The sequence below is a fragment of the Phaseolus vulgaris genome, chromosome 3, assembly GCF_051622355.1.
Source record: "Phaseolus vulgaris cultivar YP4 chromosome 3, ASM5162235v1, whole genome shotgun sequence".
NCBI classification, from domain to species: domain Eukaryota; kingdom Viridiplantae; phylum Streptophyta; class Magnoliopsida; order Fabales; family Fabaceae; genus Phaseolus; species Phaseolus vulgaris.
In genome coordinates, this window is record NC_143500.1 from 32,827,687 (window position 1) to 32,845,896 (window position 18,210).

Consider the following 18,210-nt stretch of genomic DNA (forward strand, 5'->3'; position numbering starts at 1 on the left):
AATCACAAAATAAAAGACATCAATATTTTGAATGTAGAAGAAAGAATTCTATCAATGTGAGAAGTAAAAATCTAAAGACACAAAATAGTGAATCAAGCTTCACTAACATCAAATATAAATATAAGAGTATCATATCAAATGTACAAACAAGTGATTATAACTAGTCACACATATTAAAGTAATAAATGTTTTCAAATGAAGAAAAAAAGAAATAAATCTAAAATAGAACAAAAGTGTAAAACTGATTTCTCCAACCTAAAACTTCCAATGGAAGATCCAACCATCAAAATGAAGATTAATATATGGTAAATCTCCAATTTTCAATCCAACCGAGCAAATCAGGAATCATAATTTTATTGAAGCTCCTTCGTAAATATGTTAACTAGTTTTTTTTTTTGGTCTTTTTTTTTTGTCTCTGCCAAAGGTTATGGAAAATTAGCACTCTCTCTTGATCTAAAAGATCTTTGCCAAACTAGAACTCTCTTTACAAACTTGATCAAATAGCATAAAATGAATTTTAAGAAATCAATGTCCCTAGCCATATGAGCATATATGAATTGGATAACCAGGAACAAAATCACAAATCACTGACCGAAATTTATATATTAACAACAGTTTTTATCTTTCAGTATTTAATAATAAATCACTCGTTACCAGTACCTATAAAATATACTAATATTTTAGTTCATACAATATAAAGGATAAGTGTTTATTCTATAGAATTAAGTTTAATGTAAAATTAAATAGGTTTAATTAGTTTTTTTAATTCTTGAAATTTAATATAAATTCGGTTTAATTTCTTAAATTTAGAAAGTTATTGTTTAGTCCCTAAAATATTAAAATTGAAGGCTTAAAAACGATTTTGAAAGAAATTATTTCAGTCACTCAAATTTAATATTTTGGAACAGAAATCACGTTTTCTAAAAATATAAGGGGCTAAAATAAACATTTTAAATTTGAAGATCAGGAATCATATTTTTCTTTAAAGGATTATAAATATAATTAATATTATTATTATTAAATAATAAAATTATATAAATTTTGTAAACATATATACGCTATATTTTACATAGTTATGGTTACTAATATATATTTTATACAATATTAGTTTGTATTATTAGTGACCTTTTAGGAAATATAAAAAAACTGATCTAAAAATGAAGATAAAAAGTAGATTTAAAAAGTTAAGAAACATTTTAAAAGTAGTATCACTGAAGAAAATTCTTAAAAATGTTACATTGAACTTATAAATATTGTCGTTTAATAAAAATGTAGTATGTGATTTTTCATTCAATTATGGGTAAATGTAATTGGCATCTGGTTCGGGTCGGGTAGGTTATGGCTGCCCAACGAAGAAGAATAAAAAAAAATAATTAATTTCTTACACAAAGACAATTATACCAAACAATAGTTAGTGTTTGACTTTTTTTAGGACATCTAGAAAAGAATTCAATAGTGTTGATAAAAGAAAGGAAGAGAAGAAAATCAGAAAAAAAAACCGGTTTTTGCTAAATACATAGGCTTACTTATATTGATATAAAGAAAAAATTAAAAAATATTATTATAGATCTGACATCTAATATAATTTATTAATTAAAGAAGTAAGTAATATATTTTAACACACTAGTTTCATTCGCTTAATATTTTAAAAAAATATTATTTTAGCATAAATAATATTTTATTTAAAAAAAGTTGTACGGTTAAAAGAACTTTATCATTCGTATGATGTTTCCAGATATTTGCCAGGGAATTGGGTAACGCTGAAAACTCAGCTCATCAATAATTAAAGTCATTGTTTGGATATCACGTAAAGCATATCTGGAATTTATTTCTTTATTTATATTACTTTTATATAAAATCCTTTAAAGTGGGTATAGAATAATCTTTGTCCAAGCCTACCTGGTCCCAAGGGTATCTAATCACTGCTATTATTGAATATTTAATATATGATTTATTTTTATTTTAAATATAACTTTTTCAAATTAATTTTTTTTATATAAATTCCTTTATTTCTTCTTTCTTCTTTCTCATCGTTTTCTGTCTTTTTCTCTACTCCCTTGTCCAAACACATTTATATGTATTTGAAAATATTAACATTTTTAATAAAATATTATTGATAAAAAACGACATAAAAATAGTTAATGTGGGACTTTTAACAGTCAGAAGAAAATTCTGATTTGAATTACTTGAATTTGCTTGGCGGCAAAGAAACTTCAAGGTCAGAGACTCTTATTAATTTGACCAACTATTTGTAGTATGAACTCAGTGAACTATATAAGTCGAAAACGGAGTTCAACTTTACAACCCACCATTTGTTTTTTAAATTCATTCATTCATTCATCGCACTGTTGCTGTTGCTTACTACTACTAGGTATCTTCCCAACTCACAAATTGCTTCAGCTTCTTCTCCAAAAAGGTTCATTTCTTTTTCTCTGCATTTAGTAAACTCACGGAAAGCCAAAAAAAGTTATATGCTGAAACGTGTTTGAAGTTTACAACGACCGTGAACTTAAAAATTTGACATTCAACCATCATCTTCTTCTCAAACTCAATGTACACACAACAAACCAGGAAACTAAACAAAAAAAGAAAGATAATGAGCATGATGGAAGGCACTGTGTGTTGTGTGTTTCTCATTTGAATTAATGCATTTCCTGCAGCTGTTTTAGGTTTGCAATCATTGGTGGAGGGGTTCGTAAGCAAAAGGAGTCTTTCCCTATTGAAATGGAAGGGGATACCAGTTTGAACGGGGTTACCAACAACAATCAGGAATCAAAGTCGAGGGAGTCCAAAGATGAACCCACCAAATCAGTACCATTATACAAGCTTTTCTCCTTTGCTGATTCTTTGGATTACTTGTTGATGTTGGTGGGCACTGTGGGTGCTATTGGGAATGGAGTCTCCATGCCCTTGATGACTTTGATATTTGGAGACATGATCGATGCATTTGGAGGAACCAGTAGTAACACAGACGATGTTGTTGATGAAGTTTCCAAGGTACTTTCTCACCAATCCCTTTTACTATCACTAGTCCATATTTTTGAAATAGTATCCTTGTTAAAAGTCGGAAATAAACATTTTCAATGGATTACTCTGTTCAGGTGTCTCTGAAATTTGTATACTTGGCTGTGGGTACCTTCGCTGCATCACTTTTGCGTGAGTACATCGGGTTATACGTTTTTATGATCTAAATAGTTAGATTCTGACAATATGATCAACCTCTCAAGAAACTTTGTTTACTATGTACCAGAGTTGGCATGCTGGATGATCACTGGAGAGAGACAAGCTGCAAGAATTAGAGGCTTATACCTTCAAACAATTCTGAGGCAAGATGTGACCTTCTTTGATCAAGAGACTAGTACTGGAGAGGTTATTGGAAGGATGTCAGGTGATACTGTTCTTATTCAAGATGCCATGGGTGAGAAGGTATTAACGAACCATCCTTTTTCTTTTAGCTATAAAAAAAAACAGAAAACAAAAGAGTTTTAGTTTAAGGTTATTTAATTGGTTTTCTCCCCTTTGATACCAGGTGGGCCAGTTTATTCAGTTAATGGCAACTTTCATTGGAGGGTTTGTTATATCATTCATCAAGGGATGGCTTCTAACTGTTGTCATGCTATCTTGTATTCCACTTCTTGTCTTGGCCGGGGCTATGATGAGCCTGGTTATTACAAGAGCGTCATCCAAGGGACAAGCTGCTTATTCCACAGCTTCAAGTGTTGTAGAGCAGACAATTGGTTCTATCCGAACTGTACGCACACAGGCTAAAACAAACTCTTCATTTTTTCGTTTAGTTATTGCTGATATATAAATCACCTTTATCTCTCTAATGCAGGTTGCATCATTCACTGGGGAGAGGCTAGCAATAGATAAATACAATCAGTCCTTAATCAAGGCTTACATGAATGGAGTGCAGGAGGCACTAGCTTCTGGTTTCGGTTTTGGTGCGCTATACTTTGTCATTATCTGCAGTTATGGTTTGGCTATTTGGTTTGGCGCTAAAATGATAATCGAGAAAGGATACAATGGAGGAGAGGTTGTGACTGTAATATTTGCTGTATTGACTGGCTCCATGTAAGTTGTGTGTTTCTTTTGTTTCTACTGACCTATAATTTCAAAAAATTGATTCCCTCTCCCTTTCCCTATCCAAGAACTCCGCGGAGTTAGACATAGAGTATGTATTCCTGCCTAACTCTATTTGGATTCCCAGGTCTCTTGGGCAGGCATCTCCAAGCTTGAGTGCTTTTGCTTCAGGACAAGCTGCAGCCTTTAAGATGTTTGAAACAATTAAAAGGAAGCCAGAAATTGATGCATATGACACTAATGGTCGGAGGCTTGAAGACATTCGTGGCGATATAGAGCTTAGGGAAGTTTGCTTTAGTTATCCTACAAGATCTGATGAACTGATATTCAATGGATTTTCCCTTTCAATACCAAGTGGCACTACTGCAGCTTTGGTGGGACAAAGTGGGAGTGGGAAATCCACAGTTGTTAGTTTGATAGAGAGATTTTATGATCCACAGTCTGGTGCAGTACTTATTGATGGTATCAATCTCAAAGAATTTCAACTGAAATGGATTAGACAGAAAATTGGCTTAGTCAGCCAGGAACCAGTTCTCTTTACTTGTAGCATTAAAGAGAATATTGCCTACGGCAAGGATGGAGCAACTGATGAAGAAATCAGAGCTGCGGTAGAACTTGCTAATGCTGCCAAATTTATAGATAAACTACCTCAGGTGAGTTCGCAAACCTCATTTAGATATAGAAACTGATTCATGAATTCGTCCTTAGCAGTTTGAAAGCTTTTCTTCCTTTCTTTGTCAGGAATATTTTTATCTTCATGTTGTACAAGATAAAATAAAAAGTTTCTTCTATCTTATTATTAAAGGGTCCTTTCACCTCAATGACTTTTTATGATTTATGAATTTAGGGACTAGATACAATGGTTGGTGAGCATGGAACTCAGCTCTCTGGGGGTCAAAAGCAGAGAGTGGCAATAGCAAGAGCAATTTTGAAAGACCCAAGAATCCTACTTCTGGATGAAGCTACAAGTGCCCTTGATGCTGAATCTGAGAGAATTGTACAAGAGGCATTGGACAGAATAATGATAAACAGAACAACTGTCATTGTTGCCCACCGCTTGAGTACTATAAGGAATGCCGATACCATTGCTGTTATTCATCAAGGAAAAATAGTTGAAAGAGGTAATAGAAAGCTATCTTTTTCATAACTTAAATTTTTTGGAGGCTTATAAAAATTTAAAACCTGTTGTTTATATTCCTCATTACATGACTATACGCAAAAATTGATCAGGTTCACACGATGAACTCACCAAGGATCCCGAAGGAGCCTATAGCCAGCTCATCAGACTACAAGAAATTAAGAAGTCAGAACAGAACGCAGAAGACAGAGAAAAACAAGAGAGTATATCGCTTTCGGGAAGGCATTCAAGTAAAAGGTCTTCTTTCTTACGATCTATAAGCCAAGAGTCACTGGGAGTTGGAAACAGTGGTCGTCATTCATTCTCAGCATCATTTGGCGTGCCCACATCTGTTGGGTTTATAGAACCCGTTGGTGAAGGGCCTGAAGACCATCCTACACCATCTCCTTCACCACCAGAAGTGCCTTTCCGTCGCCTGGCTTACCTGAACAAGCCAGAGTTTCCAGTGTTATTCATGGGGACTGTAGCTGCAATGCTAGCTGGAGCAATATTACCTGTTTTTGGACTATTACTCTCCAAAATGATAAGTATTTTCTATGAGACAGATCATGATGAACTTCGTAAAGATTCAAAAGTTTGGGCATTAGTATTTGTTGCTATTGGTGTGGTGTCACTCCTGGTTTATCCGGCTAGATTCTACTTTTTTGGTGTTGCTGGTGGCAAGTTGATCCAAAGGGTCCGGAAAGCATGTTTTGAGAAAGTAGTTCACATGGAGGTAAGCTGGTTTGATGAAGCAGAGAATTCCAGTGGAGCAATTGGAGCAAGGCTCTCTACTGATGCAGCTTCCATTAGAGCTTTGGTTGGGGATGCACTTGGTTTGCTAGTTCAAAATATTGCCTCAGCAATAACTGGATTGGTAATTGCCTTTGAATCAAGCTGGCAGCTTGCTCTTATAATCCTTGTTATGGTGCCTCTACTTGGACTAAACGGATTTCTGCAAGTCAAGTTCTTGAAAGGATTCAGTGCAGATGCAAAGGTTTGTTCCTGACTTCTACTACGCCATCACCAACTAAAATTTTAAACAAATTATATGAAAATATGTGTTCTGAACTTGTGGTGAGGTGAAGTGATAATTATGAATATATGTAAATTCATTTCTTTAAACATTTTTTGCATTATAGTACTAGGACTGAAAAAAAATGTACTGTGTTAGAGGATGGATCAACAACGTTACAAGCATATGCTCAGTATGCATTTTTTGCTTAGCTATATGTTATGATATTGATATTCTATATGCCCACAGAAATTGTACGAGGAAGCAAGTCAAGTGGCGAATGATGCTGTGGGGAGTATAAGAACAGTTGCTTCTTTCTGTGCTGAAGATAAGGTGATGGAGTTATACCGAGGAAAATGCGAAGGACCAATTAAGACGGGCATAAGGAAAGGGATAATAAGTGGAATTAGTTTTGGTATATCATTCTTTGTGCTGTACGCAGTTTACGCAACAAGTTTTTATGCCGGAGCTCGACTGGTAGAGGACGGCAAAACATCATTCTCAAATGTTTTCCGGGTAAGTGTCTCTCCTAACAGTTCACCCTAAACCCTCTGCACAAGGTTTCTAACAGGTTGGCTTTTTCTGGCATTGACGATTTTCTCTCCCAATTTGCAGGTCTTTTTTGCTCTCAGTATGGCGGCTATAGGAATCTCTCAATCTGGCTCTTTGGCCCCTGATTCAGCCAAAGCAAAAAGTGCTGCTGCTTCCATATTTTCCATTATTGACCGAAAATCACAAATAGACCCAAGTGATGACTCTGGAATAACATCGGAAGAAGTGAAGGGAGAGATTGAGCTTAAGCATGTGAGTTTCAAGTATCCTACAAGACCCGATGTTCAAATATTCAGAGATCTTAGCTTGACCATTCGTAGCGGCAAGGTAACCTTCTAATTTAAACATCTTGTCTTCTTCACTACTCTAAATTGTTCTTCCTAAACTAGTAGATTGATTGACTATGCTGATAAAATAAACAGACAGTTGCGCTGGTTGGAGAAAGTGGAAGTGGAAAATCAACTGTGATCTCATTGTTACAAAGATTTTATGATCCAGACTCCGGTCACATTACACTGGATGGAAAAGAAATTCAAAGCATTCAAGTTAAATGGCTAAGACAGCAGATGGGCCTAGTGAGCCAAGAGCCGGTGCTGTTTAATGACACCATCCGAGCCAATATTGCATATGGAAAAGGAGACGCAACTGAGGCTGAAATTATAGCTGCAGCAGAATTGGCAAACGCGCATAAGTTCATAAGTAGTTTGCAGAAGGTAAATTATTGACTCTCTCTCTTTTTGATAATTTATTAACTCAATCTCTAGTAGTTCAACTATAGTATTTTAAAAGTTCTGAATTAGTGCAAGTTATGTTGACAACATATATTACAAATGCAGGGTTATGACACGGTGGTAGGGGAGCGAGGAGTTCAATTATCTGGGGGGCAGAAGCAGCGGGTGGCAATAGCACGAGCTATAGTAAAGAATCCAAAAATATTACTACTAGATGAAGCCACAAGTGCACTTGATGCTGAGTCTGAGAAAGTGGTTCAGGATGCACTTGACCGTGTTATGGTGGACCGAACCACAATAGTAGTGGCTCATAGGTTATCCACTATTAAGGGTGCTGACGTAATTGCTGTAGTTAAGAATGGGGTGATAGCAGAGAAGGGAAAGCATGAAGTATTACTCAGGAAGGGAGGTGACTACGCTTCTTTAGTTGCATTGCACACAAATGCTTCTACATCTTAGTTCCCTTTCAACTTAGTTCCAACCAAATTTTTGTCCTTCTCTCCCATGCCTTTAGTTATATTATATGTCAATATGTAAGATAATATTCCTTCTTGAAAGAAATAATGGAATAATGTGTTTATCTTGTTCAGGAAATGGTTCTTGTAACTCATTTATATCACTTTACATGAAGATATATCTTTCACAAAATTTGGTTTCTTGTTTACTGTGCACAACATATGTGCTTGATAAAAAGTTGATGTGCAAATATTAAACTCTTTCGTTCATGTAGTTCTTGAAGATTGAAACATTACGAGGAATATCGAAATCCTTAGGTATGAGAAATTCAAGGACATACTAACATAGTAAACCTTAATTTTAATTAGAAAAGATGATGAAAGAAGTGCACCATTGACTATAGTAGAATTCGAAACCTATAATGTATTTTTTTTATACTTTTACCCGAAAATAACCTTGCATTTTGCTTGCATAGAGAATTAGTCATTAAAAAAACTAATCAACAAAATTTGTCTTTCCAACAATGTCTCACTTTTAATAAAGAAGATAATATAAAAAAGAGATGCATCAATTTTGAAAATACCAATAACTTCAAATTCTTACCTTTTAAATAAGATTTGAAATAATTTAATTGCTCTCATAATTTTTAAAAAAAAATTCCTTAATCATAAAATATTTTAAATTCTTCCTTTTAATTTCTTAAAATTGCGAGTCTAAAAGATGATGTGTGGTTCTTTTAGGTCCATATTATACTTTTTAACACGTGAATCCTTATCTCATTATGAATTCACATGCAATGAAGTGGCTTGGTTGTAGTTATGATTACATATTTTCAACCAATTAGTTGCAGATAAAGTGAGGAGTTTGGTGGATGCAGTTTTTCATTGAAGTCATATTTTGGTACATCACTTCCTTCTATTTTTTCAAACAAACCTAATTTATGCATCTCAATCTTAATACACAAGTAATTCAAGGCTTGGCTTAGTTTTCTTTTTTGTGCGTCAAAATATACTTCTATGACCTATTCTAGAAGCTTTAGTAGGTTCTCAAAATGTTTGACTTGGTGAAACTAAATTAACATGAATTTTGTAATTAATTTTGTTATTAGTATGACAAATGTTCCTGCTAGGGAGATGGGACCTAGAGAACTATTGAAGTCTTCTTCTCCTTCCTTTGGTCGGTCAGGTGACTGGGTGGTGAGCTGAGATTCTCTTCGTCCTCCTGCTTCTCTTTCGGCCCTCGGCCTCGGCTGAACACCGGATGGTGGGGTACCTGCAAAGGCACTCCAACGCTCAAGTCAGTAAAGCGGGTGGTCAGCTCTCAAGTAGGTGAACAGTAATAAATGACATACCTTGCTCATTGGGATGCGTGCTATTTATATTATTGTAATGGGTCTACCTTGTTGGGCCCGTTTATCGAGGTGGATACCGCTTAGGGTTGCATTACCTAATTCTTGATGATGGATTAGCTTCACTGATCTCGATTTGAGTGTTAATTGTAATAGGGTTCGGCCGTCGGCCAAGCTCCCATGGTATGGGTCGGCCATCGGCCAAATCCTTGTGGTCTTTGCCGCCTCGGCCAAGTTTTCTGAGGTCTCGGCCAAGTGGGTCATCGACCTCGTCATCCGGCCAAACTTCTTAAGTCTCAGCCAGATTCTGGTTTCGGCCAAGTGGACTCGGCCTCGAGCATCCAGGTGGGCATCGGCCTCGCCCATACCAGTACAACAAAAAATATAAATTTTACAAAATTAAAGGTTAAGTGACTTTTCCTTTAAATTATCCAAAGAACACTCAATCACAGTAAATAAGGTACTGTTCTGTTTACTCTGTATGTCCAACATCTCAGCAATATATGACGCATAACATTACATATATGGAGAACTATGCTTTTACAATCCTTAGAATTATATTTATGAAGAGTTTAAAAAACAAATATATATAATAAAAATAAATTTAAATAATTAAATGATATGAAAAAATATTAAAATAATAATGTTAAAATTGATAATATAGTTATATAAAAGATGTGGATTATCAATAAATGTGTATATATAGTTGTTAGAGTAAACAAACTAAAAAGGTCTAGTTGGCCGAATGTTTAAATTTTGTTTGAATAAAATTCTTTTTATAGGAAAAAGAAAATTAATATTTTTTAAAAATAAAATTAGTTTTTGTACAAGTTAAATTTAATTTTAAAAACTAAAATGCGATAACGTCTACAAAATAATTTAATTTATAAAATAATTTTTATTTTTATTTTTCAATAAATGTTTACGAAAATATCAAAAAAAATTATAGTACAAGATTGGAGATTTATCAGGATGAATCCCGTCGTTACAAAATTTATGAAGGAACGGAAGAACTAATTATACGAATATTCTCCATACTTAATAATGTATTTAATCGCTACAGCGTAAGGTAATACTAATTTTGATCTCCCAAATTTAATAAAATTATTGAAAATTGAAAAAAAATAAACTTTATATTCGATTTTAGTTTATTTAAAATTAGCTTTTATTTTAACTTTTATAGAATTTTTCTTTATTCATCTTAAAAAAAATTAAAACCATTTTTTTAAATTTTGATTTTAATCTTTCTAAAATGTTTATATTTAATTTTAATCTTTCTAAAAATTTAAAATTATTTTTAGTCTTTAATATTCATTGTAAGATAGATGAGTAATATTTATTTTACCAATCTTAAAAATATCTTTGAATTTCATATACCAGTAAAGTATTACAACACTATTTCATTATATGAAAGATAATTAATATTATATAATATTACAAACTAAAATTAATAATTTTTTAATTTTAGAAAAAAAAATATTTTAAAGAACAAAATAACAATTTAATGTAGACTAAAAATGTGTTTAAGCCAAAATATTATTTTAGTTCCTGACCATAAAATAAATTTTTAGATTATTTTTTAATTCTCTATATTTAATGTTTAGAAATTAAGATTACATTTTATATAATTTAAAAGATTAAAATAAACTATATTTAATTAAAGACATTTAAAAAGATCTATTCCAAATTTAAAGAATTAAAGACATGTGTTTTCCTTCTCAACGTACAATCTCTTGCGTATGTGTCTCCCCTTACTTCATCAGTCCCTTTCAAAGGGCAAAATAAATAAATAAAATGTTTATATATATTATGTACTATATTAAAATTCGTATTTGACAGTGATTTATAGTTAAGGAAATGATAAAATGCAGTTTTGGTCAAAAAGATGACGAGTGGTGATAAGACATTTATTTTCTTAAGAAAATAAAATAATCTTAACTTCAACACTATACGTATAATTTGATTTGGTCTACACAGCTAAAAAAATATAATTTCTTAATAGAATTTGTTTAACTTGCGGGAGAAGAAATTGCTGTTCTTTTCTTTTACCCTTTATTAAAAAAATAAAAAAAGTCTAATTTTCAAGGTAAGATGCCAATAATTTAGAAGTTGGGGAATTAAATTGAAAACTTGATATTGATAGAGGAATGAAACTAGAGCAATTAAGTAGGAAAAGGGAAAAACAACAACATACTTTTGTTGATTCAAATTTATAGTTTTTGAAAACTAATGTTGTAGTGTAGGAACTATCCAAGGTGGAACTTGGTTTTTCAACATTAGTTGCAGCCTTTGTTCCACTTTTCAACTACTTAGTTGTGCTGCATGTTAAAAGTAGTACAGAATTTCTTCAGCTTTTGGTTGTGCAAAGTGTTCACTTGTTCTTTTGGTTTTTATTATACTGTTTACAGTGATTGCTAATCAGTAGAGAAGTGTAAAAATTGTTCCATCAAGAAAATGGCAGAGGAAATAGAGTTGAATGGAGATCCTAAAAGCAAGCAAGACTCAAAGAAGAGCGAGGCCAAAGATGAACCCGCCAAAACAGTACCCTTATACAAACTTTTCTCATTTGCTGATCCTTTGGATCATTTATTGATGTTTTTGGGGACTGTTGGTGCTTTTGGGAATGGAATCTCCTTGCCCTTGATGACTCTGATATTCGGAAATATGATCAATGCATTTGGAGGTAACAATAACTCCAAAGAAATTGTTGATGAAGTTTCCAAGGTAATTCTCCATTAATCCAATTTACTAATACTAATACATATTGGTGAAGCTGGAAGTGTTTTCTTTTTCTGGGGGAGGTGGTATGAAATACACTACATAGCAACTGTTTACTATAGGAATGGTAGTAACAACATTCTCAGACTTGATGCATCGCAACAAATTGCTGTGTTCAGGTGTCTCTGAAATTTGTATACTTGGCTGTCGGCACCTTTTTTGCATCACTTTTGCGTGAGTATGTCATATTGTCTGTTATTTCTTACAATCTAACTGATTAGTATGACTCATTATGACCCGAAATGAAACCTTGTTTGCTATGTATCAGAGTTGACTTGTTGGATGATCACTGGGGAGAGACAAGCCGCAAGAATTAGAAGCTTATACCTTCAAACTATTCTGAGGCAAGATGTCACCTTCTTTGATAAGGAAACAAGAACTGGTGAGGTTGTTGGAAGGATGTCAGGTGATACTGTTCTTATTCAAGATGCCATGGGAGAGAAGGTATTAACGAACCACTTACAACTCTAAGATCATCATCTTTTTTAAGGTAAACTTCGTTCATTGCTTTTCCCCTCCCTATCATTTCAGGTAGGACAGTTCTTGCAGTTCATGGCAACTTTCGTTGGAGGTTTTGTAGTAGCATTCATCAGGGGATGGCTTCTAGCTGTTGTCATGCTATCTACTATTCCACCTCTTGCTTTCTGTGGTGCTATGGTAGGCCTGGTTGTTTCAAAAGCCTCATCCAGGGGACAAGAAGCTTATTCTGTAGCAGCAAGTGTAGTGGAGCAGACAATTGGTTCTATCAGAACTGTATGCACCCTGACTAAAAAACAACCTCTTTTTTTATTTTATTTTATGTTGTTGAATATATAACTGACTTCCATTTATCCAACAAAGGTTGCTTCATTCACTGGGGAGAAGCAAGCTATAACTAATTATAATCAGTCCTTAATCAAAGCTTACAAGGCTGGAGTGCAGGAGGCACTAGCTTCTGGTTTTGGGTTTGGTTCTCTCTACTTTGTTTTTACCTGCAGTTATGGTTTGGCTATATGGTTTGGTGCAAAAATGGTAATAGAGAAAGGTTATACAGGAGGACAGGTTGTGACAGTAATGATGGCTGTTTTGACTGGCTCCATGTAAGTTGTGTGTGTTTCTCTTTCTCAGTGTGAACCTATAATTTCTAAAATTGTTTCCCTTCCCCAATCAGAAGGTAATTATACTATTCTATCTAACTAGATTTCCAATCCTAGGTCTCTAGGGCAGGCATCTCCAAGCTTGAGCGCTTTTGCTGCTGGAAAAGCTGCTGCCTTTAAGATGTTTGAAACGATTAAGAGGAAGCCAGAAATTGATGCTTATGACACTACGGGTCAGCAGCTTGATGACGTTCGTGGAGATATAGAGCTTAGGGAGGTTTACTTTAGTTATCCTACAAGACCAGATGAACTGATCTTCAATGGATTTTCTCTTTCAATACCAAGTGGCACTACGACAGCTTTGGTAGGGGAAAGTGGGAGTGGGAAATCCACAGTTGTAAGTTTGATAGAGAGATTTTATGATCCACTGTCAGGTGAAGTTCTCATTGACAGTATCAACCTCAAAGAATTTCAACTGAAGTGGATCAGACAGAAAATAGGCCTAGTTAGCCAGGAACCAGTTCTCTTTACTTGCAGTATTAAAGAGAATATTGCCTATGGCAAGGATGGTGCGAGTGATGAGGAAATCAGAGCTGCAGCAGAAGTAGCCAATGCTGCCAAATTTATAGATAAACTTCCTCAGGTCAACCCTTGAATCTCCATTTAAAATGAAAATATGCACAGTAATAAACAGTTTTAAAAGTTCGCTTCCTTTATCAAGATTATCCTTTTCTGCATAGCATTTAGACTTAAGAAAATTCTTCCTTCTACCATTATATTGAACCTTCCTCTAACTTTGGTAATTTTTTATAACTATGAATGTAGGGACTAGACACAATGGTTGGTGAGCATGGAACTCAACTATCTGGGGGTCAAAAGCAAAGAGTTGCAATAGCAAGAGCAATTTTGAAAGACCCAAGAATCCTACTTCTGGATGAAGCTACTAGTGCTCTTGATGCTGAATCTGAGAAAATTGTGCAGGAGGCATTGGACAGAATAATGATAAACCGAACAACTGTCATTGTAGCCCACCGCTTAAGTACTATAAGGAATGCTGATAGCATTGCTGTTATTCATCAGGGAAAAATAGTTGAAAGAGGTAGGCAGAGCATGCTGTAATAAAGATCCAATTTTTCCACTACTCAATTCTCAAATGTTTGTATACTTTAGTGTTATATTTTTCCATGATCAGGTTCACATGCTGAGCTCACCAAAGATCCTAACGGAGCCTATAGCCAGCTGATTAGATTGCAAGAAATTAAAGGATCAGAACAAAATGGTGAAAATGACAGAGAGAAGCTAGAAAGTATAGTGCACTCAGTGCACTCTGGAAGACAATCAAGTCAAAGGTCTTTCTTAAGATCTATAAGCCAAAGATCATCAGGACTTGGAAGCAGTGGTCATAACTCATTCTCAGCATCACATGGTGTGCCAGTATCAGTTGGCTTCTTGGAACCTGCAAGAGGAGAACCTCAAACACCTCCTTCAACTTCACCACCGGAAGTGCCACTCTCTCGCCTGGCATATTTAAACAAGCCAGAGATTCTAGTTTTACTGGCAGGGACTCTAGCTGCAGTAATAAATGGAGTTTTACTACCCATTATTGCAGTCTTTATCTCCAAAATGATAACTATTTTTTATGAGCCACATGATGAACTTCGTAAAGATTCAAAACTCTGGGCATTGCTATTTGTTGCACTTGGTCTGGTATCATTCACCATGCTTCCATGTAGATTCTACCTTTTTGGTGTTGCTGGGGGCAAGTTGATAAAAAGGATTCGGAAAATGTGTTTTGAGAAAGTTGTTCACATGGAAGTTAGCTGGTTCGATGAAGCAGAGCATTCAAGTGGAGCAATTGGAGCGAGGCTTTCTTCTGATGCAGCTGCTGTTCGAGCTTTGGTTGGGGATGCACTTGGTTTGCTGGTTCAAAATGCTGCAACAGCTGTCGGCAGTTTGGTAATTGCTTTTGAAGCAAGCTGGCAGCTTGCCTTTATAGTGCTTGTTTTGGCACCGCTATTAGGACTAAATGGATACGTGCAATTTAAGTTCATGAAAGGATTCAGCGCAGATGCAAAGGTTTGTTTTTTACTTCCTCTAATCTATCAACTTAAATTGTGAATTAGGAAATATCTATGTTTCAATTTCAGTGGGATTTGGACCCATTTCTTTGTAAAATTCATTTGGCACGACACTGATAAGAGTGAAAAAATTACTGTATGAACATCAGAACATGGATCAACAGTGTGACAAGAAGCACGTGCTCTTAATGTGCTTTTGACCTATATTAATATTCTATTTACCTAGCAGAAACTGTATGAGGAAGCAAGCCAAGTGGCAAATGATGCTGTAGGCAGTATAAGAACAGTTGCTTCTTTCTGTGCCGAAAAGAGGGTGATGGAATTATACCAGGAAAAATGTGAAGGACCAATTAAGACAGGCATAAGGCGAGGGATAATAAGTGGAATCAGTTACGGGGTATCATTCTTCTTGCTTTACGCAGTTTATGCATGCAGTTTTTATGCTGGAGGTCGACTAGTAGAGGATGGAAAATCAACATTCTCAGATGTTTTCCGTGTAAGTTGCTCTCCTAACTTGTTCACTGAGTCAAAATTTTCAGCACTTTTCTTCTTGTCATCACAATTTCTGCTAGGCTATTATTGACTGAGCTAGGATGGTTCTGTGTACAATGTTTCGCCTGTTTTTCTTGTACTAACGTTATTGATTCCTGATTTCCAGGTCTTTTTTGCATTCAGCATGGCAGCTATGGGAATCTCTCAATCTGGCTCTTTGGTACCTGATTCAACTAACTCAAAAAGTGCTGCTGCTTCTGTATTTGCTATTCTTGATCGAAAGTCACAAATTGACCCAAGTGATGACTCTGGATTCACATTGGAAGAAGTCAAGGGAGAGATTGAATTTAAAAATGTAATTTTCAAGTATCCTACCAGACCTGATGTTCAAATATTCAGAGATCTTTGCTTGACTATTCATAGTGGGAAGGTAACTCTCTAATTGTGCATCTTGTCTGATAGAGTAGGGTTAATTGTTCTTCCTAAACTATTAGACTGATTGACTATACTGATAAAATAAACAGACTGTTGCACTGGTTGGGGAAAGTGGAAGTGGAAAATCAACAGTGATCTCACTATTGCAGAGGTTTTATGATCCAGACTCAGGTCACATTACACTGGATGGAAAAGAAATCCAAAGGATGCAAGTTAAATGGCTAAGGCAACAGATGGGTCTGGTGAGCCAAGAGCCTGTGCTGTTTAATGACACCATTCGTGCAAATATTGCATATGGCAAAGGCGGGAATGCAACAGAAGCAGAAATTATAGCTGCAGCAGAACTGGCAAATGCTCATAATTTTACTAGTAGTTTGCAGGAGGTAAATTACGGTGTTCTATAACTCACTTTTCTTAAGACTAGTGCAACTGGTGTATGTTGAAAATTTCAATTTTGTACAAGTTTTTAAGACAACATAGGATGTTATGAAGAAGGTATGAATTGTTGAGAGGAATATTTGATGTATGCAGGGTTATGAAACAGTAGTAGGGGAGAGAGGGATTCAACTATCTGGAGGGCAGAAGCAGCGAGTGGCAATTGCACGAGCTATAGTGAAGAATCCAAAAATATTATTACTAGATGAAGCCACGAGTGCACTTGATGCTGAGTCTGAAAAGGTGGTTCAGGATGCACTAGACCGTGTTATGGTGAACCGAACCACAATAGTAGTGGCTCATAGGTTATCCACTATAAAGGGTGCGGATTTAATTGCAGTAGTTAAAAATGGTGTGATAGCAGAGAAGGGAAAGCATGAAGCATTACTCAGCAAGGAAGGTGATTATGCTTCCTTAGTTGCATTGCATACAACTGCTTCTACATCTTAGTGCCCTGACCCTATACAGTTCTAGACTGGTTGTGTCTCAGCAAAATTTACTTGCTCGGCACTTTTGTGCTTCTCAATGATGTCACTCTTGTGGCTTCATTTACGTGTACTATGTTGTTTCTGGAGTTTTATTGGTCATCTGTATTGTATTTATACGACTTTTTTACTATGTAGAACTCTCCAACCTACGAGTTTGATGTTAAAAAAAAAGTTGATATGAAAATACTATACTCTAAGTAGTTCCAATTGCCCCATATATTTGGTGTATGTTAATATTCAATGAGTGTTCCCTTTCGTACCTTAGTGAGTCAGCAATCACAGACATGGTTGAAAAGAAATAGTTCTAAACTCTGTAGTAGGCGAACAGAATGTTTTACAACTGAAGTTACCTTCTTTCTCAAATAGTTATTAAACAAACTTATATACACTTTTTTCTCTCTCAAATAGTGTATATTCTAATTAAATTCACAAAAGAATGCTTTGCCGGTCCACCCGGTTTAATAAGTAATAAGTGACCAAGTTCGGTTTGGTTGAAAAAAATGTGAAAATGTACAAACTAGAGTAGTGATCACTTGGTTCACATTAAACTTCATGTCAAATATCTCAATATTACAAAATATTGAGAGTCAAATATCTCAATATTACAAAATATTGAGATATTTGTGGTTAGCCTAATATGAACATACTTGTATTCACACTTTGAAGCTTTAATTATAAATTCTTGAACTAAAATAATGAATAAGATTTATCTAATTTAGTTTATTTTGACCATAACTGCTAATATTGACAAGTGCTAGATTCCAGTAATATTTTATATTAAAATAGAGACACTTATGGATATTAATTGATAAAATACCTATAAAATAACTCCTAATTTATGAATTTAAACCTTTTTACTATTTTGTGATTTTAATTTGAATAAAAACTATTTATTTCCAAATATGTGTTAATTTTAGGATTCTAGGGAAGAATTGAGAGAGAAAAGGGCAAAAGAAGAATATATAAAGCTAAAAAGGGAAAGCTGAAACAGATTAGTACTCACTCAAGCTAGAAGGCCCAGAGGATCTTGCCTAAGTGAGCCTAATCTCACCCAAGCGATATCACTAAAGTGATTGGCCTTTTTTCGTGCAACTTGCCCAGGTGAGCCAATAATGCCAAAGCGAGA

General features: G+C 34.8%; 2 protein-coding genes across 4 annotated transcripts; both read left to right on the forward strand.

Annotated features, from left to right (window-relative positions):
- Nucleotides 1-2,243: 2,243 nt before the first annotated feature.
- LOC137807086 (ABC transporter B family member 11) lies at nucleotides 2,244-8,146 on the forward strand. 2 transcript variants are annotated; one of them, XM_068607535.1, is made up of 13 exons: nucleotides 2,244-2,416; nucleotides 2,661-2,997; nucleotides 3,102-3,156; nucleotides 3,251-3,426; nucleotides 3,530-3,751; nucleotides 3,836-4,074; nucleotides 4,211-4,736; nucleotides 4,931-5,204; nucleotides 5,314-6,197; nucleotides 6,465-6,731; nucleotides 6,831-7,094; nucleotides 7,190-7,480; nucleotides 7,604-8,146. In XM_068607535.1, the coding sequence occupies exons 2-13, from the start codon at nucleotides 2,725-2,727 to the stop codon at nucleotides 7,955-7,957; spliced, it is 3,825 nt and encodes a 1,274-aa protein (XP_068463636.1). In that variant the 5' UTR covers nucleotides 2,244-2,416; nucleotides 2,661-2,724; the 3' UTR covers nucleotides 7,958-8,146. The 2 variants fall into 2 exon arrangements, with proteins under 2 accessions (XP_068463636.1, XP_068463637.1); XM_068607536.1 differs by having other exon boundaries at nucleotides 2,271-2,371.
- Nucleotides 8,147-11,414: 3,268 nt separating this feature from the next.
- LOC137807087 (ABC transporter B family member 11) lies at nucleotides 11,415-17,299 on the forward strand. Of its 2 annotated transcripts, none has more exons than XM_068607537.2 (12): nucleotides 11,415-12,026; nucleotides 12,200-12,254; nucleotides 12,349-12,524; nucleotides 12,612-12,833; nucleotides 12,921-13,159; nucleotides 13,274-13,799; nucleotides 13,982-14,255; nucleotides 14,349-15,232; nucleotides 15,464-15,730; nucleotides 15,893-16,156; nucleotides 16,251-16,544; nucleotides 16,693-17,299. In XM_068607537.2, exons 1-12 carry the CDS (start codon nucleotides 11,757-11,759, stop codon nucleotides 17,044-17,046), a joined length of 3,825 nt encoding a protein of 1,274 aa, XP_068463638.2. In that variant the 5' UTR covers nucleotides 11,415-11,756; the 3' UTR covers nucleotides 17,047-17,299. The 2 variants fall into 2 exon arrangements, with proteins under 2 accessions (XP_068463638.2, XP_068463639.2); XM_068607538.2 differs by having other exon boundaries at nucleotides 11,493-12,026; nucleotides 12,200-12,258.
- The last annotated feature ends 911 nt before the right edge of the window (nucleotides 17,300-18,210 follow it).